This window comes from Cyrtonyx montezumae, unplaced genomic scaffold, assembly GCF_038088225.1.
Source record: "Cyrtonyx montezumae isolate F1298 unplaced genomic scaffold, pur_monq_1.0 scaffold_1, whole genome shotgun sequence".
Lineage (NCBI taxonomy): Eukaryota > Metazoa > Chordata > Aves > Galliformes > Odontophoridae > Cyrtonyx > Cyrtonyx montezumae.
In genome coordinates this window covers 21,088,962-21,109,938 of record NW_027071825.1, presented here as the reverse complement: position 1 = coordinate 21,109,938, position 20,977 = coordinate 21,088,962, and the positions used below count along the sequence as shown (strand labels likewise).

At 34.2% G+C, this 20,977-nt stretch overlaps 2 protein-coding genes across 4 annotated transcripts in view; one reads left to right on the top strand and one right to left on the bottom strand.

Annotated features, from left to right (window-relative positions):
• CFH (complement factor H) overlaps positions 1-20,977 on the top strand; it is a 210,504-nt gene that overhangs the window by 73,450 nt on the left and 116,077 nt on the right. The window lies entirely within an intron of this gene.
• The window catches only part of KCNT2 (potassium sodium-activated channel subfamily T member 2), a 115,437-nt gene that overhangs the window by 22,548 nt on the left and 71,912 nt on the right, over positions 1-20,977 (bottom strand). Inside the window, exons 14-23 of the mRNA XM_065743118.1 lie at positions 20,471-20,579; positions 15,155-15,263; positions 11,198-11,254; positions 9,982-10,131; positions 8,673-8,902; positions 7,622-7,838; positions 6,234-6,339; positions 5,789-5,961; positions 3,922-3,993; positions 941-1,075 (exon numbers count right to left, since the gene is read on the bottom strand). Coding sequence (XP_065599190.1) covers positions 941-1,075; positions 3,922-3,993; positions 5,789-5,961; positions 6,234-6,339; positions 7,622-7,838; positions 8,673-8,902; positions 9,982-10,131; positions 11,198-11,254; positions 15,155-15,263; positions 20,471-20,579 — 1,358 coding nt within the window. The remainder of the gene's footprint in view (positions 1-940; positions 1,076-3,921; positions 3,994-5,788; positions 5,962-6,233; positions 6,340-7,621; positions 7,839-8,672; positions 8,903-9,981; positions 10,132-11,197; positions 11,255-15,154; positions 15,264-20,470; positions 20,580-20,977) is intronic.

The window sequence follows — 20,977 nt, the reverse complement described above, 5'->3', positions numbered from 1 at the left end:
ATCAAATGCAAATTCAAAATCCCAAAGTTAAAATAGGACAGAACTAAAGCTTTGTATGCAACTCAGATTTTGCATCTTTGGAGTACATGCAGTAATGCTAACCATACTCAACTGCACAGTTGTATTTAGGAAAAAAAAAACCAACTGTTGAAATCCATTTGATTTCATGTGCTTATTTTTCTTGACAAAATCTTACTAAAATAAACCACAGCAGTTGTTGGACTTAATGTGTCAGGGAAGCATTTCTTACCTGTCATGGTGTTTCTATCTGCTTTTGATTGTGTTGCTTGTTTTTTTGGTTTTTTTTTTTTCTTTAAAGAAACTGAGAACTTTGTTTAATGTGACTTCTATCCTTTGGTACTTGTTGCTTTGAGATACTGAACAAAGCATAGCTTTCATCAGGAGAGGTTCTCAAATTATCAGGATGTCTCTGAACTCTTCAACACAGTGCTGCTTTCTTAGACTCTTTCCTAGACTGATGATTTTTTTTTACTCTGTATTCCTTCATGAATGAGTATGTTACTGTCACAGGTAATACTGCATATACATGCCAAAAAAATCTAATTTTTGTTGAAAAATCTATAGTCAAAGTTTAAGCTATTAACTTCAATAGTAATGCATGAGCTGCTGCTTTAAAATGAACTGTTTTTTTGAGTAATCTTTAGCAGTATAAAGACTAAGGAAAATATTTTTGCCCTGTTTTCAAAAGTAGCCTTCTTTTCTTTCTTGATAACCTGAAAATTGTCTTAGAAATTTTCCTCCAGTTTGGGGATGAGTTCTGTCTGAGATTTCAAGATAATTATGCCAAGAAACAGTTTATTGCTAAGGCTTTTTTCCATGAGAGAAGAAAGGGAAAACAAAAAAACACCCACATCTGAATGCATTATTAGGTATTTTGTGATTAATTAATTTGTTAGAAGAGACCACAGAAATCTCTTACCTAAAGAGTGTTTGAACATTTACAATAGTCTTAGCATCTGCCATGTAGTCTTCCTCAGCACTCATTGTACTTTCTTTGTCCACCACCACCATGTTAGCTGCAAAGGTGACCCCACATCTTAACAAGTCATCTAGGCTTTTGTGAAGAGAAAGAGGAAGAAAGAAACCAACAAGTCATATAAATCTGGAATACTTAAAAGATTAGTGATGGTTGTTGAATTGCTGGTTCCCTGCAACTCCACGTATATACTGTAACTTCTAATACAGTCTGTCAAAAATATATTGACTTGAGAGAAGAGGATTTTCCTTGAAGTCGTATGGAATACACATCAGTCGGTTGTTATGGTCAGTTTCCTCTTGATAAAATTGCAGAATTATTTCAAAAATTTTAAGTAAGCCTTTACCAGTTGTCTGGGCATACAGTCTTTCCATATTTGTTTCAACAATTTGATTTGTTATTTAATTTTAGATCCATTTATTGATAAAAGTATTTCAGTTGCTCTTTATCATGATTAATGTCTTGAAAGTGAAGCATAATATGGGTTCTAACAGGACATCTAAAACACTCCTCTTTTAGCTATGTAATTGGAGTTTTCTTGCAAAGATTTTAGGAGCAGCCATACCTCAGTAAAACGTTACCCTCCCCCCCCACCCCGAACAGTATCTACTGTGAAGCTTGACCACAGGAAACAATCGCTGACAACTAAGTTACAGTTGCCAGCACATCTTATGTTTATTTCCAAACTGAAGCACATTTTTGTTGTTGGTTTCTATGGAAAAAGTTACTTTTAAAACTATTCTGGAAAAGTTTCAGAAGGATTTTTTGTAGTAAAAGCTACTAGGAACCAAGCAACTCTTAAGTGAAAATGAGAAGAAAGGGTATTTCATGGTTTCCAGGGGCAACTGTAAAGCTACATTTTTGCATCATTCTGTTTACTTCCAAGAGGGGGAAAAAATCCTGTTTCCTCGTTAGAATTGTTTCTCATTTGGCAGTTGGTCTAATCTACAATAGTAATTGTACTGATTCAGTTATTACTGTTCTCAATGATCTTCTAAGGTTCCTAAGTTTTGTGTATCCTATGAATCTGTTCTGAAGTCTTAGAATAATGAAAAGGGTACACATTATTGCTGTTTATTTTGTGTTCTTCCAGAACAAGTACATCATACAATTTTTGAAACTGCTGGTTGACTATTAAAAAAATACGTATATGACATGCACTGTCATTGTCAATACGGATGTGGAAACCTGACCTGTCTCTAATTTAATTACTGCTATTTCAGTCTCTTAATGGATGAACATAGCAGCATATTCTAAAATACAACCACGTTTTCTGCATTTCAGCGATGTAGAAACTATTCTTATTTTTTAGTCGTATTACTACTTTTGAGTTAGACGTGGAGAGTTATAAAAATATTTATTGGAGTTCTAATTCAGTTAGCCATATTTCTTAATAATTAAGGTTCCTGCATTACTGGAATCTGTTCAGTTAGAGATCATGCATCTCTTCTACTTGAGGTCTGCAGATGTTTAACTTAACTTCATGCATTTTGACGAAGTTCATTCAAGCTATGGATTTCTGTAGAAGTGTTTTTCTGCAGGCTGCTCACTTCTAACAAGTAGGAGTTATATACATTAGTAATCCTTTTTTAAAACACTGAATAAGTATGAACTCTCGTTATTGATGAACATAAATTTTGAAAAATAAACTACAGAATCTGATTCTCGAGTGACTGCATTGTTGGGAATGATGGGTAAGTTCAATGCTAACATTACTGCAAGCTAGAGAATTCTGTGCAGTAATGTCCTTGATAGACCGTACTCCTCAGTTTTAAGCATTCATTTCTTAGAAATAACGCACACCTCAGAACAAACAAGACGACCTTTAGAAAAGGACTTAAGTTATTTCCTTTTTGAGGTAAAACCAGATTTTTTTTAATTAGAATTTGATATTCCAAGTTAATTAAAACAGTATAAGATCTTTGGGTTAATAATTTTTTTGGGTACTGTGAATCAATTCAATTAGTCTGCTGGTATTAATTTTCTATAACTGTTATAGGATTAAGAACTTAAAAAAGAAAAAAAGCTATTAACAACTCCAAGACATTTTTGCTTTAGAAGAACATATCTAGTGAATGAAAAACATTTCTATAGATTCTCTGCAGATCACACAGTGACCAAGATATTGCCAACATAAATCTGCAGCTCTTACACTATTATAAGTAGTTCTAAGGGCCTTGTTACAACAAGATGAAACTTCAAAAATGTTGAATACCTAAAATTTCATTGAAAAAATGGCTTCTGGTTTTCAGGGCAGGAAATAAATTATTTGAAGTCCACATGGAGAATGGGTACTATGGTCTTGCAGCCTCACCTCAATAGCAGCTATGTAGTGAAGTAAGCTATTTTCTACTTTGATTTGATGCTCTAGACATAGGAACTGACTAAAATGCTAATGAGCCATTGCTCCTCTCCATTCTCATTTCTCTCTGATTTTTATGTTAAATCTATGTTGCAAAGCCTAGATATGCAAATATACTAGCAGTATTTCTGAAGACAAATATAGGAGTAGGCAAACATTTTATGTGGGGTAAATGAAGACTGTTGGACACATTTAAACTCGTTAGTTTTAGTGTTGCTTACAGTATATAGCTTTTTTACATAACCCTAGTCTGTAAATAAATATGCATTGGGATGTCATCACTAGAATCAGAGCTATTACCTGGCAGTTTCTAGAGATGTGCTAATAAAATATGTTAATATTTGGGTTTTGAAGGTACTAAACTGTGCTCTCTGTCACGCTTCTTACTAATAATATCATTTAGAAGTCAAATTTAAGTCCCAAACTATAGCACACAGACACAAACCATGCATGCAGATAGATCATCTTCACATATAACGCACACATAAACATGCAATGACAATACACAAAACAAGCCACTGACCACTACAATGTTAAGTTTTCTAATAGTTACTTCACCTACTTGTCGATAGAGCCCACCATGTAGTAAACCATTGGAAACCAACAGATTGCATCCAGAAAATGCATATCTGGCCTAAGCAGCAGATGGGATTACAAAATGAAACACAATATCACAACAGCAGCATCTCTTCTAGAATACTTAAAAAAAAAAATCATCATCCAAACTACTTGGTTTTTAATGTTTTTTTTTTAAAAAGCAAACTTGGAAGTATTATCTCTTTATACAGGTAATAGGACTGCAGAAAAACTGAATCAACAGTGCTGTAATCATAAAGAATGATCAGAATGACCACATGCTTATTTATAAAATGCACCTCTTAAATCAGAAAATTTATGGCACAGTACAATTCCAGATATAAAAATTATTCATTTCAAAGACTTGCTGTCAAGTTGTATTCTAGTGCATGAACTGAGGGTATTTAAAATAAGCAGTGAGAACTTGATAAAAATGTTTAGCTAAAACTCAAAGATTCTGCTAATAACTCTATTCAAGTCAATCTTGAAAGAAATCTTCAAGAAATCTTGAAGAAAACAAAAACATTGTTTTTGAAACAGTATGGAAAAAATTCTATTGTTTCTTTATTCAAAAATTTCACTGGATTTCTTCTTGCATACTGAGGAACAACTGAAATCTCAAAAAATGACACACATAGATATCTGAATAGACATACTATAATACAGGGTTGATAAACAGAAATGGACAATAAAAAGGCATAGGCAGGTTCATCAAAGGTGGTTGTATTCCTGAGTCCAGTGAAAGAACCTGCTGAATGTCAGCTGACTTGAGTGGCACTAACAACTCAGCCTAATGCATGTATGGAAAAAAAAAAAGCTGGCTTTTCAGGTAGGACTCTGCAATCCTCTGGATGTTGGGAGGAGCCACTGCAAATACTGTGTAGAAGGAGCAACAATAAGGGTTCTAACTTAATCAACTGCCACAACTTTTTGCTGGTGAAAAGTAATTTTAGGTGTAAAATTACAGTATGTTAGCTCAGGCACTGCAGTGGAGAAGGCAGCAAGCACTAGAGGGCACTGTATGCTCACATCTATAAGCTTAAGTATCTGTTATAAACTTATAAATTAAGACATCGTTAAAGAACAAGTCAAGCTTTTACTGAATTATGTAATTCATTTTATGCCATAGCATATATAGACGTAAAACCTAAAAACTGGAAAGTGCTGCAGTTGTAAGTTTTATGTAGTGCTATGGAGCTCTCCCCAGCCCTGAAGGAAAAAAAAAAATGCTTTTATTTAAGTTCAGATTATAAACGCAGTACTCTTCTCAGAAGATTTTTTTACCTGAAATTTTAAAAAGCTAATGCAAGAAGGTTAATAATTTCAGCAGTCTCCACACAAATGCGGTGTTAACAAGAAGTTTATAGGTTCATGCTATTGCAGCGGAAGGGAATTAGAAGGTGGATCTTGCTGGCCTAAAGAGCTGCTTATCTAAGAGTCTACAATTATTAAAAATATCCAAATTAAGGCTATTAAGTGCCTTGTTGTAAAAGTAATGTTTGAAGTGCAGTTTAATAACTATGAAAATGTTACAGATTGACTTTTTTTTAATTTCAGTGACTGTTCATATTTTGTGTATTTTAATAGTTCATTGAAATGTCACCTGTAGAGAATAAAGACATTAGGATTTAATACAGCCATTTACATTCAGAAGAAAGTCAGTTTTGTATATGACAATGAATGTAGCTTCTGTATTTTTTCACTTCTTGCAAAGATGTATGTGCCATAATGTTTTTGATTTTAAGTTGGCCATCCAAAGAGTGATCACCTACCGAAGTAATGATAAAATGATTTTAAAATGTATCACAAAAAGGAAAGAAAGAAAGAGAGAACTATATTTAAAATCTACATACGGGTTATCCAGGAGTAATACAATGGGATTGAGTTCTTTCTTCGGTCTGTAATAAGCTCTAAGTGGAACGATAAAATTATACAAGCCATTTCCAGCAGTTTCTGCTGCAACAATAATTAATTTATTTTTGAATCCATATGCTTTGGCATCTTCATAGTAGTTATGCTGGCACCCCTAAAATTAAAATGAGAAACGAGTTTAGTGGCTATGAATAAAGGGATTTAGTTGTACAGAAGGTTTTACCGGTAGAAATGGGAAATTGTATCAGCTGACCTGAAATAGAGCTGATTAGATGGATCCAAATGCTTGGTGATGAAGAAGGATGAGAAAACTAATATTTAATAAAGCTCATATCTAAGCAAAAACTAGAATTTTAACTGTCTAGATGCAAGAGACAAATGTGAATGCAGTTTCAGTTTTATCCAATACCACAAGGCTCCCTTTACCTTATCTAGTCTTAGACAACAGAAGGGCACTTTCTCATGAAGAAGATGACAGAATGTGGGAGAACTTCCAATATAAGGGGAATAAGGAGGATAGCCTTTGGCATACCTAGTAGAATAGGAAAAAAAAATCAGTATAGCCAATTAATGAAACGCAATTCATTATACAACTGTTTTACGGGATGTTTATACTTATGTCTAAGTTTAACAGTTGTTTGTGGACCAGCGTTCAAGTATGTTAAGTGAACAAATATATGTATTAGAAGTCTTTGACCCATTCTATAAAATGTACCAACAGTTGTCATATTTTTGTGAAACGAAGGAATTCTGCTCAGCTAGTTTTTTGTATAAGCATCTTTGGCACTGGGCTGATACACTGTAGTGTATGTGGTCTTAGTGTTTTAAACACACTGGAATATAAAGAAAGTGGGAAAATGAAGAAGAAACTAGAAAACAACACTCTTCCTTCTCCATGTGCCTTTCAGAATCTCATCAAGAATGAGCTAGGTCATTACCTTTTACCAAAAATAAAATTTCTAGTTGGCCTTCATTTTTAATAAGAGTATGTGATAGAGAGGAAGGCTGTCAATTGCAGTGGGAGTTAGAATAGCTTTCAGGTGCACGTACATGATCAGGATATCTACAGCAATCAGTGAAGACTGAGAAAATAGGAGCCCTTTTATATTTTGTTATTTCAGCTTGTACACTGAAGATGACTTATTCTATTTTTTTTCCATTGTTTTTTTAATGATCTTCCCTGAGGCTTCTCATACTGACTAAAGTTGCAGATGTGAAACCACTAGGTGAGCCATTGGCGTAATTGAGTATTTCAGTTTTAATATCCTCATCAGTAATCCCAGTAAACATAATTGCCTATCTTATTTTAATGGCTGTTACAGGATTTGCTTTTTGTGAGCAATGCATCATTACTTTCAGTAATGTGCTAACAAACATTTTAAATGAGATGCAATAATATGATCTCATTACATTTTGGATTGTTCCTATGTTTTGAAGTCAGATACGTAATCTTAGTGTTCAGTGTGCTTGTTAAATTACCTGACTGTCAGGACAGAAGTATTTATGTTTATAGCTTACTTGAGTCCTAGCAAATGTGAACTGTTGGAAAAATGGTCATGAATGTCACTTCATGTGTATGCTATGAACTGCTACACACAGATCTTTACTACAGTGTGTAGAAAATCTGTAAGTCGAGATGTTTTTCTTTTTTCAAAGCAGGCATAACAGTATGCTGCTACCAGACAGTGGCATTTCTTAAAAAGAAATACTTCCTTTGTGTGTCTTGCTACAACTTCTTGGATTGATCTGCGTGCCCCAAAACTATCCATGCTTGTTTCAAATGGTGTTTCTTAGTTTAAATTAAGTCTACATACTCTAAGCCTGCAGCGATTTCATCATCAGAGGGTGTAGTTTCATCTTCTGACTGGTCGCTTAGCAGGTCACATGCCTGAAGTGAGGATGAGTCTGCAACCTCCAGAACAGGTGCTATACTGGGCCGTCTGCCCTCTTTACCTCCCTCAGAAGGAAGAGCTAGCGTAGGTCCGCTGGACGTTCGGCATCCTGTGTCTTGTAAATCGATAGCCACAGTTCCTGAAGTAGTGTTGAAATTGGTTTTACCAAGTGATTGTCAAAACGTTTAAATGAGATTCCCATACTTAGTAGGGATTTTCAGATCATGTGGATAAAGACTGAAAGGAATACTTCATTCTTTAATTGTGTTTATCATACTAAAGTATAACATATTTAGGCTTGAGGAAGCCTTTTCCTGTGAATTTGCACTTTCACTATATATACCAAGTATAATTAACTCATTAATATGCATCATCAGTAGATTTCATATTTCATTCATGCACAATATTTAGTAATAATGACAATTGGACACTGCATGTAACAAACTCACTAGATAATTTCACGTTTCTAAAGCCTCTGTTAGAAGTCAGCACCTGAGTTCTTGGTATTTTTAAATTTAATTTTTAATTTTTAATTCTGTTTTTAACTTAAGATGTTATTTCCTGAAATCAGACAGAAAATGCAATAGTTGAACAAGATTCTTTGTTGTAATAAAACCAACTAGCAACTTGGCATGGAAAAGGAGATAAATATTGATGAAAATTACCATTATGTAGAATTAAACTAACTTATATTAAATTAATTGATGCTACTTCCATGTGTGCAAAGCACATTGTAAACTCATTGTAAAAAAAAAAACCAGTTAGATTTCTGATGTCTTTATGACGCTGTATTCATATACACACATATATACAATCAAGGGAAAAGTCCACTTCTTAGGAAAATAAGAGGGATAATTTTTAATATACTTTATTTCTGCACTCTATTTTAATTTCTCAATTATAGGAATGTATCTTTAAGAGCTTTAGATACACTGTTTATTGAGTGTTATGAGACTTTTTTTTTTTTACTTACCCATGCTGGCTATTATACTGTGTACAGGCAACCTAGAAGCTCCATGATAAGATAATTTTGATTCATGTCTTTTTCTGTGTTTTTCTTGCTTCTTGAAAGCAGAATTCTCTTCTTTGGTGATATTTATATAAAAGCAAATATCTGTTGAACTCATGATATACCGAGGACCTGGATTCAGCAAAATGTTTTTGTTATCTTCCTTTCTAACACCAATCAGACAGACTCCAAACCTTAATTAGAAAAGGAGAGGTATGGTTCATTTTTCATAGTTCTGTATATAGTAGAATTTCCACTATCAAAAATGAGCCCTCTGTGTATTTTACACTTTGCAAATTGAATGTTTCCAGAATTCTGGATGTCAAATGCTTGAAAAACGTTCTCTCCTAAGTGGATCACTTCTGATCAAGGAGTATTTTTTAAAGTGATTAATCCATAGGCATCTGATTCCAATGTATTTCTTTATCTCTAGAGAGATTCTTCTAAAGCTGTCTCAGTTAATTTTCTATCAGAAGATTAATCCCTTCTGAGAAATTATTAATAGAGAAATGGATACATTATATGAAAAAATGTATTCATCATGTTAAATTGTTCCAGGTCATGGAAACTACTGTCAGCATTCATTTTTACCATTTGCTTCTAAAAATCTACTTGATTAGTGAGAGAATATAAGGAATTAAAACTAAAAAAAAATCTTTGGCACGTATTAAGTATAAAAATAAAATCAGTGTGCTGAGTTTGATATATTAATTTTGTTAAATATACGTGATTTATGTTCAGTCTCTGTGTTCACGTCACATAGCAGTACTGAATAAAAGATGTATGATCTGGAACATAAAGAAGATATAGTAACATTATTAAAATTCGGTCTAAGTTGGAAAAAGAATTATTTTGAACAGTCTTCAGGATATAGCAAGAATCAGCTTAAAACTGAATGCTTTACGTGCACTGAACGTGCCATGAAAGAAACTGTATTTCCAGTTGGCATCAAAGAAACCGAAAAAATGGGAATAGGATTTGTGTTCTGAAATAACGTGTGTCTAAGGTACGATTCTTTCTGGTTGTCAAGCTTATCCTATATATATATATATATATATTATATTCTTTTCTCTCAGAGTGAGCTGCATTTTAAGGTTCCAATAGAAGCTTTTACATGACCAATTGTAACTTACAGGAGAATATCGAAGAAATATATTGGTGGCTAGATGTTCTAATCCAGAAACAGAGTAATGCATTATATTGCACTTTTGAATGCAGAGCTACATTTGGGGCAAAATTTTCAAGTCAATCCTTTTTAGGAAAATAAACATACTTTTTATGTGCATGGAAAGAAGCATATGTGAAGCTTTTCCCCTCATACTCAGCAAAAAAAGTACTTTCTTCCAGGTTAATGTGAAACACTTCGTTACCAGAGCATCTGCCATACATTTTCTGCCACTGTTCTGGTGATTGTTGACTCTCTCTGAAACATGTACAGATAAAGAGAATAATTTAAAACTTAATGTGCAATTCTTACTAATCAGAGCATCATCATTTAGCAGTAGAAATTATAAACACCTATCGGAAAGGTCTCATGGGCTAATCTCAAAGAAGTATCTGAGGTCAAAGCTTGGTAATACTGTAAATACGAAGATTATTTTGATGAATTAAAGAGCATTTTCTGCTAAGTAATAATCAGATTATGTACTTCAATACCAGGATAAACATGGTAGAATTAGGTTAAATTCACACCATAAGAAATAGATTCACTGCAATTGAAAGATGACAGGGTAAAAGCAACAGCATGCTCATTCTATTCATAAAGGCAGTCTCTTCAGATGCTCCTTCACAGATTGTCTGGCCCCTGTGTGAAGTGGTAAAGACTAATTGAAAATAACTTATGTAGGTAGGGCTCATTGGACTTATGTCACTTCATCTGTAAGATTTTCCTCTGCTTTTGCTCATCTGTTTGTTATCTTCAGTATTTAGAAAGAGGTTTTTAGTTATTGTGCCTTGAAAACTAACCTCTTTCTAATGCAAGAAAAGAAATTATTACTTGATTAAATCATTTTAAGGGTTCTTTACTATTTGCAGCTAATGTTTTTCATCCAAAAGCATTGTTAGTGGAAATGTTCCAAACTTTAATAATACCAAAACTTGCGGACTATGGGCCTCTGTGAACCTCTTCCTTTACTGAAATTTTATGAGGAAACAAGGTTCCATTTACATGGGCTTTACTGCATGTAGTTGGATGCATATATCTTTATCAGAATGTATAACTGATGAATACGCTCTGCATTTTGCCTTCTCAAGCTAAGATCTCTGGATACTAGGACTTAGCATTCATTTCTAATTTTCAATATCTTGATATGATTTGTTTTTTCTTCACCTTCAGCACAGAGACATTTTGTTCCAAGGTTAAGGGATATAAGGTAAACATTTTTATTTTAACTGTATTGAAAACAGATATAGAATAGCAGAACTAGAAACCTAATTGCAAGAGAAAATAGGTCCATATTTAATTTTGCCCCCAAAACTGAAATGTTTACCTGTTCAAAGTCTGCTTGGTTCCAGTAAGCTGTCGAAATGCTTCCCATGGTGCTGTTCTGTAATGATCACATGAAGTTCAGGTCAGAAATGGTACTTTCTTCCAGTACTTTGTATTGTATTATAAACTGTTAAGAGTTCTATTAATAGATTGGAAATGTTTAAAGGTTAATGTTCATAATCAATAATAAAATTATAAATAAGAATAAATTTTATGCCTGATGATCTAAATTCTACAAACAGCTTAGATGAGAAAAAAATGAATTGCAAGTAGTCTGATCAGTGTGAATAGTATTAAAGCTAGATGGCATGAGCAGCAGCAAGCTTCCTCTTAATAGACTGAAAGTTGGGTCTGGTCAAAACTGCTTGAACATTTTCCCTAACCTCCTCACAGTTTAATACTGGTAGATATGCTGTCTTCAATTTATGCATGTTTATTTTTCTTTACTGTTTATTGTCTTATCATTCTAATTAGGGTAGCACGGATTAATTATTTTTCTATGTTCTGCTGCTATTTATTGCTTTCAATTTGCAGTAATATCCATGTGTGTTTAGTTGTTTTCTGATAAATGTGAAGCTTACATGACTAAGTGTCACACCACTTATTTCCTTGTTTGTAACTATACATACATTAGTGGTACTTGATTTATGAGGGTACAAACAGCGGCATCAATATTTTTAAGCTACAAACTGTCACTAAATACACTGAAATGTAAGCCCTGTATGCTAAGAACTTAACTTTGCTGTGCTAAGAAATGACAAGAACCTAGAATTTGGCAGTGGTCATATTCTCCCTTAATGAATTACTTCTCATCAGAGAAGTGTTTTCTTCAGTGCTCTGACAATCTCCTCTGGTTGCACGTGTCCAAAATTTTGTGGTAAAAGAGAAACTGTTCCTTGTGGAATGTCAAGAAACAGGCAGTCATTTGTCCTTTTTTCTTTTGCTACTCTTACATATTTCATTATGATAGAGCTTTTTCAGTGTTCAAGTGTTCGGTAGTTTTCTGATAAACGTTGGTAAGGATGGCTTTTGGAAGCATCTTTCTTCCAAAAAGCTTTGCAAAAGGGTCAAGTTAGTGTCCTGGCAGCTGGGAGCACTGCAGTGGCTGAGGGTTTCCAGGACCTCCCTCAGCAGTGACTACAGCTACAGGTGGCTGTGAACACCAGCTCCAAGCAGATGTAAAAGATAAGGAGATAAGCTGTCTACTGCAAGTGGCAGAGAAGGCTGTATCAAAAAGAGCTCTAGGAAAGGGACCCTGATAAAGCTGTAAGTGATTACTAAGGGTGAGAACATCTGGTTTTTTTGAGTAGCAGGAAGCGTTTTTTTTTTTGAAGTTCTGAATTATCAGTCAAACTATTTCCTAAATAAAATCTTACTTATGATATAAATCTAACAAACACTTCCAACCACTACAGTAAAGTTCCTAAACTTGTGAGTCAATAAAGTTGGGGCTTCGGTGAAAACATGAACTATCTTTAAGAAAACCCTTTCAGTGATTTGAATAGACTAATAGTCTTGAAAAGGATTACTCAAGATTGGAAGTGGACTCCTCATAATCCAAGCCTACTCTTTATTAAGTGAATTAAGTGCAAATGAGGATTTTAAAACTCACATCCTAAAAGCTTAATGCAGGTACTGGTAGTAAATAGGACAGCAAAAGGAGAATGAAACAGGAACCAGTGCAACAGAAAGTCTCTGTTAACAGCAGAAGTCTCTTTATCCAACATCTTTAATTATTAAGATACAGTTTAGTTTGAATTTAAATGTGTGTGTGTATATATAAACATATATAATCCATTTCCACAGAATGTTTGTACTTATCCTGAGTTAAATTCAAATGTTCATATGTCATCATTTTACTTATGCGTAAATTAAGGCCATTGAAGGAACTAACAATTAGAAGTTAACTATTGCACAACCCAAGAACATATCTAGCAAAGTTTAAACAGTCTGACTTAATTACCCACATTCAAAGCAATTTTTTCTGCTCTACAACGACAACCTATAGATGAAGTTAAGAACATACAGGGGGAAATGTGTTTTCAAAATAAATGTGGGTATCACAATGCAGAATCATTGAATCACTGATTTTACCAACAATCCTAAAGAACTACAGTTTGTTGGAAATTGTAATGAATAATGCAACATTGTGTATACTTGATAATGAAACTTAAGTATAATATTCCTACAGACCTCTATCACACTGTGACCTTATTTTAGTTAGTAAAGATTTAAAGCAGATGTGAATATCACACATAAAAATTGTGAATAAAAATTGAAGTAAGTTTTTGAAAATTGAGACACTTAGGTAGTGATACAGAAAAAAAGAATTTATTTTCACAGATTTAAATCACTTATGTGATTTTTTTTTGTGTGTAATTTTTTTCCTTTGAAGAAAGAATATTAAGAAGCGTGCAGTTGTTAAAAATCAATGTTTAAATCTGTGGTTATTGATGATCAACTTAAAGATTTGCGCTTTTAACTTTTAATTCAGATTAAATGTGGCCTCCATAACATGCAGTTAATGAAGAAAAGTATGTTCAAGTACATTATTACACAATGTTTCCATGAATGCAGTATTTTTTTTTTTCTAAATACTGAGCAGGCCAGCAAAAAGATAGCAGCTATTTCCTCATCTGGAAATACTGAATGCTTGATGTGGTGGCTTTCTTACTACTTTGAGCAGATTTATGCACATGTACAAAATAGAATAAAAAATTGAAAAGAGTTAAATTAGTCTTAGAAACAAGGTCCAGTATTTCCAGTGAATCTTAGAAGTTTTAAGAAATAAAAAGGGAAGCAAAAACAGCAGATTGGGAATTATGTATTTTATAGCAAAGATATTGCATTTGGAATATGGAATCACAGAACTGTAGGGGTTGGAAGGGACCTCTAGAGATCACTGAGTCCAACCCCCTGCCAAAGCAGCTCCCTAGCCCAGGTTGCACAGGTGGGCATCCAGGTGGGTCTTGAACGTCTCCACCACCTCTCTGTGCAGCCTGTGCCAGTGCTCTGTCACCGGCACTGTGATCTTTTTTTACTCTTAGCACTGTGAAGGCAACTCACATTTGCTTTTTTGTTTGTTTGTTTTGAAATTTGAAGTTATTCACCTGTAGTTTCTGTTCTTTCATGTACACAGTTTGGTTTTAAGGAACAGTCATGTCAATTTAACTAATTAGTCCAGTATTAATATTCATTCTGAGGCATCCCGAGATTGCCATTTGGCAGTATCTTGGAATCCATTTGAAATGAATTGCTCTGTTGAGTGCTGTCTAAAAGACTGACATCAAAACATCTCCACTTTTCCTGTGTTTTTGTACTCATCCAGCAATTCTGTACATTTCTGTAAATAGGATTTGAAGTGATACTGACAATTACGTGCAAAAAATACGTTTTCCTAATATACAAGAACTGGTTTTCAAAGTTTAAACCAAATGGTTGTTAAAGTAACTGATTTCTCATCAATTCCTATTGAAAAATATGTACTTTTGCATTTTGCTGCGGTAGAGTGATCCTAATAAATATAGAGAAGTTCTAAGGTGATTATGTACTCTGTAGAGACACTGTAATTCCATATGCCTTTCTGTATGCGTATACGCTGTCTATGTTAAAAACTATCACTTCATATGTGTATTTGCTTGCTTCTTAATGTCCATGCACTAAATAGAACCTTCTATATGTTAACAAAAAAAGAAAATTAAGTCAATCAACACTTTCTATTGTGAAACTGATACAACACTATGCAAGAAATTAAGTATTTGGAACATGAGAAGGAAATTGTTTTGAAAATATTATACAATAACTAAACTATCTTGATGTCTTTAAAGAGCAGAAAATATCTATTTATTTTTAAAATTGCAGTGGTTCTCCAAAGTCCAGGGTAAGCTATGTTACACAGAATTGTAGCTATAACTTCTGCAAGGTGTGTGTTTGTTTGTTCACAGTAATATATACTTACTGTCCCCTGGATGTATGAACCAGCAGTGTGATCAAAGTAGAGGTAGCTGGACATATGCAGTTTAGAGCTAGCATGGCATATTTGAATTCTTCTTCACACACAACATGATCTGTGGAAAAAAAAATACAGAAATCATTTTACAAAAGTACTTTTCATTAAACAGAATTATAAATCTCTACATTTGGGTAAGAAAGTGGTGAAGTAAACTGTGAGAATTTGCCTCCAGATCTTCAGCATCCACATGAACCTGGAGAGCAGCTACATACAATTTGCCCCATCTATTCTACCTTTCAGGACGCTTGACTTAAGTTAATTTTTCATCGGTTACGACTTCATGTGCAGCTGCAGGACACAGTGAGGATACAGTGGCCCTGTGAATCCAGATTCCACTACCTTGCTCCATTGGTAGTATGAGTAAGCCTAGTAACATAATTTAGTTTATAACTTTGCACCTTTTTGTAGCTTTGTATGAGCTAGGATAGACATATCAAGCACAGTACAGAGATGCAATTTCTGTCTCCACAAAATAGCATACGTGGAACACTGCAATGCAGTAGTATCTTCTCCATTAGATATGCTGTACTGGTTTACAGACTAGTTGTCGGGCAGAAGCTCTGGAATATTTGCACAGCACTGCAATAGCTTTTATTTTATAGATTTGATGAATATTTGCCCCTAACAATAGTTAATGGTTGCTGCCTCTGCCTCTGAAAGGAGAAATGCGTTCTTGCACTTTCTAAAGATCAAGGCCTATTTAAATGTCATAGAAAAGACTGAATATAGCTGATAGTTCTGAAAGCAGACCCAGGAAAAACACACAGAAATTATTTCATCATCTGCTATTTCAGGTCTTGTACTTGAACCAAATTGTATATGCTGATCTAATTATATACAAATGAAAAGGAGTAAATAATGGATGGTACAATGCATGTGCAGTATGTATCTCACTTAAATCCTCTGTATACTCTATCTTCTCTATGTACAGCTGTAATATCTGGATGGATTGCACTAACAGGGGATAGCACCCACTAAAAATGTTTCTGTTCTGGTCATCTTGATCTCATACGTATAAGGAATTTGTGATGTGTTGTCAAGTGCTTTTACATCAGTAGCTATGTCCTTGGAACTCATAGGACAACCTCCAATTCTCTTGTGGACTATGAACTTGTTAGTGAGCCACTCATGTGTTTGTAAATCTGTAAAATGAGTATAAAAATAATACCCTACTTTAGAAAAGTTTTGAAGCTTTTTAAATTCTCAGAGGTAATATGAGAACACTGGACAAAACCTTCTTCAGCACTCTAATTACCATGATTTAGGAACGGTGTTCTTATTCATTGACAAAAACAATTTCCAGACTATATAATAAAGCAGCCCTTCTTAAATCCTATTCAGGAATTGAAGTAGAAAAGGGAATGCTAAGTAGAATATTTATTTATAAACAGTAATCAACTTTTAAGCTCAGTAAGTCCCAAGGCAGAAATGTGATTTGAATCTGAATTTAATTTCTAAGCTACATCTGCCTTTTTATCGGACTTGCGTGCAGGCAACTTATTAATTTCTCCAATTACACAGATCATAGCTTGCCTACAGTGTCATTGTGCTTTCTGTTTGTGTCCAAGACTCTTACTGTGGACCTGTGGTTGGGGTTATCCATAATATTTAATGCTTTCTGTTCTAAACTGAATAGGGAGGAAGCTGGGTGATAGTCCACTAGTCTGGGAAACTGGTCAAATCCTGTGACTATGGATACTAATATCACCTAATCACTCATTCCGTATGGCAGTACAGCAGTGGAATAAATTGCAGTTCATCTTGAATCAAATATTAAGGATGTCAAACTGCTTTACCAAACAGAATGACTGCATTTATACTAAAGAAGTACACCATTCAAATTTTTACAAAAATTTTACTTTCTGAGAAAATACATTTTGGTAGAAAACATGACTGAATAATGACCATCACCCACTTTCACTCACCAACTGAAAATTTAATATTTAGGCTTTGGTTATCTTTGTGCAATTCACAGGCTTTAGAGGAGTACAGCGTGGTTTAAAACATTTGAAACTTGGCTGGAGTTTAACAAGTGCAATGCTCAAATGTTACAGACTGATGTCACTCAGAACAGTTAACAACATGGGGAAGCATTCTGCTTGGAGGAAAAAAAAAAACCAACACCACAAGTAGAACAGGATTTATATATTTAGTCTTGATTCAGTCTGCAGGTGGAAGATAGAGTTGTGAACCACAACAGTAAAAAAATAAAAGATGGTAAGGAAGGTGAGATAGACAGCTACAAGGAGGAGCTACAAGATGGAAATGTTTTCAAGACAGGACAGCATCCTGAAGACTTTTTTCAGGACAAGGGACTTAAGGTTTAAATTTCAGTACTGTCTCATGCCATATAGGTTTAGAGGTTAACTAAACATGCTGAGGAACAAGATTTATTGTGTTTTAGAAATTTTCAATTTAGTTTAAAAAAAAAGTTTGTTAGGAGAATTTTTCTGAAGTCTTTGTGGGTTTTTTTTCCTAAAGTTCAGAAACGTTGTTTTTGAGAATTGTTGTCTCTAAACTTGCATGTTAAAAAAAAAAAAAAAAAAAAAAAAAGAAAAGAAAAAGGAAAAGCAAAGGAAGAGGAAATTAAATTATTGAGTATATAAGGTTCATAAAAATGTGCAGTATTGATTTGGAAAACCTCTAGGAGAAAGGAGTCATTTTTAAAGGAATATCAGGTTCAAAAGAAGTCTTAGCATTAAGGCAGTAATAAGACAGTCCTGAATCATAATAGGAAAAGCACTTAAAATTGTTGCATACAGTTACAACAAATTTTATTCAGAAAGACCCTGTACAGTGCTTTAGTTTGTTGCCACCACTAGGCACGTATCTCAGATCAAAGCAGAACTGAACAAGATTAGTAACCACAGCCAAGTCTTCCTAGGAAAAGTTATGCAAGCAAACATTACTCCGGTTGTATTAGTGGGCGAATATTTGCAGTAGGTCAGCATCCAGGGATTATGTTATATGTTTATACTGTGCTGGTATGGTAACCTCACCAAATATAAAACTGAATTAAAAAATTTCCTGTGTAGTCAGTAAGATCTTCTAGAAATGCTTGTAATTCTCTGCTATAAACTGTTGCCTGGTGAGACTGTAAGAAAGAAGTGATACTATCTGAAGCAAGCATGTGTGGAAATGGATGCAGTGATCCATTCAAAATTATTTTTGGAAGTAAGGTGCTGTATACTTTTTTAGCTCTGCAATGCAGTAATTCTTCAATAATATTAGAGGCCAGTAATATGGCAGAGAATACATAAGTTTTTTCTCAAGCCCTTCATGAAGTAAGGAATATAAATGAAGACAGTGAGATATCAGATTGATTAAGCTCAAAGAAAGGAAATTTTAAAATGTTTTGGTTTGGGGTTGTTTTTTGTTTGCTTATTTTGTTTTGTTCTTTATGTATCATCCAATTTCTTAATGTGAGTCTTAGAACAGATGTGTGGAGAAAAACACTCTTTTGCAAATCTAGTCGTATATAGATCACTTCATACTCTGAAGGTAATGCCTCCTATTTATTTCCATGGAAATGACAACAGATCCAAAGAGCACAATAAATCTGTTTCATAGAGCAAATTCTTAGCTACAAAACAGCTTTTTCAACCATTAACTGTGCAATTTCACCAGCAATGAATGTAGGCCATGCTCGTGAAAACACACGCTGGAGTAGACGACCCACTGTTACAGCTGCCACTAGTGAAATGCAGCACCCACTGCCTCTGTGCTCACATCCACTGTTTGGTCGCCAGAGATGTACAGCAAGTGCCAGTGAATGCCAGTGGGTGCCACTTTTTTTGCATGGTGGGATTCAGTGGCACACCTTTGCTTCATACATACTTCCACTTTGACCACTGTTCTGTCAGACTGCCTCTCTGCTGTCATTTGTCACGTGACAACAGAACGTAACAAAATATTGATGGGAAGGTTCAACCACCCCTGCCATACCACCAATATTCACCTCTGACATCATGGGCCAACATTATAAAATAGGAGGCATTACTTTCAGAGCAGACCCACAGTGACAAGGCACTCAGTGAAGCTTTCCTATAAATACAACTAGAAGCAGCTAGTTAACAGTTACTAACTGAGAGAAGTGGCCGTGGGTAGAGAGGCTAGAGATTGCTTGTGCAATGTGGTTTTAAGGGGGAGATGAAAAAGCATCACCATTCCTGTCACAGCATGAGTCTTATTCCTTGCTGTGTTATCTCACAGCTTAGGATCGTACTCTCATAACTTTCAGACTGCTATTTATGCTCTTTTTTTCTTCTTTGCAACCTTATCATTTCAGCCTTAATTGTTGCTCTGGAATTGTTCTGCAGTGAAATTTACTTCTTCATCTTATCCTTGGGATGATGAAGGAGACTAATATTTTTCCATTTAGGTTTTGTTTTTTTTTTTTTAATTTTGTATGAATCAGCAATCTATTCTTGCTTAGAATATCCTTCAAGAAAACTGAATTTTCCAAATTACAGTTGAAGAGGAAAGTTTTCCTCCTGCTTCATAGTGCTATTTCTCCAGAGAGAGGTGAAATGAATTGTCATTATAAAAAGTAATCATATATTTTGCATACATGTATGCGTGTGAGTGAATATATGTGCATGTGACAGAGAGACATAGAGATCCACCTACATAGTGCAGAGAAAGTTTCTGAATTTAGAGCTAGTAATTCATTCTTTGACAAAGGATTTATCTGTACCCCTTAACATCATTTTGCATTTTTTATTCTCTGAGATATGAATTTCACTGGGCACAGAACTAAATTATATTTCTCTTTCCAAGATGTTTGAAAGGCAGAAGAAAGTTTTTCCATAGGAAGCTATGAGCTAGAAAAAACGTATCCCAGTGTGAAGTTTGTTTGTTTGTTTGTTTGTTTTTCCCAGTTGTTTCTTGAATGTATTTTAACCTTTTATGAGTAGGTCTTTTCATATACCTCTTGGTAACAGTATGTTGTAGAAGTCAGAAATGATTTAAAGATATGGATAAAACCTACCTGGATTTATAGTTGAGGAGTAACAATGTATGGCTTATCAAATAACACTGCTATATAACATGAGCAATCTTTGAATGCTAATTTGTAAGAACTTAATATAGAAATGGTATTTTACTATTGATAGGACATATTAACCTATAGTACTTGATAATGTTATGCTTTTAATTAGCTTCTAATTGGTAACTACACTTAGGGAATCTTCCTTGCCTTGTGCATTTATGAAACAAGCTGCCAAATACAAGTGGTTCAAATGGCTGAAATCTCATACTTACCTGCAAACTTGATGTGGAATTTATTCTCAGGTTTCAGTATTTGAACATACAAAGGACAATTTGGGGCAAAGTCTTTAACAGCCCATGCTCTCAAAATGGTTTGATGATCCTAAATTAAATAGCAAGAGAACATAACAATAAAACACGTGTAATCATGATAATACTTTAGAATAATCTTTTAAAAGTCTGCATTGCAGAAAACTCATTTTAAAACCAAACACCACCATCTGGTATGGATATATATGTACTTCTTACATATAATATGTAATATTACTTATATATGACATATTTCAGTATGTGAATATGCACAAACACATTTAGGTACTGATCAAAGGATTCTGAAAGATTTTCTGTCCTGTTAGTTATTTTTGTTACTGTCAAGAGCGAGTAAATGATGAGAAGAATACCGATCGTCCCTGAAAGAATGCAGTAATATATGCACTAATTCATATACTGAATCTCATGAGGTATGGCTAATTTCAATGTATTAGTGATCAATTTTTATTT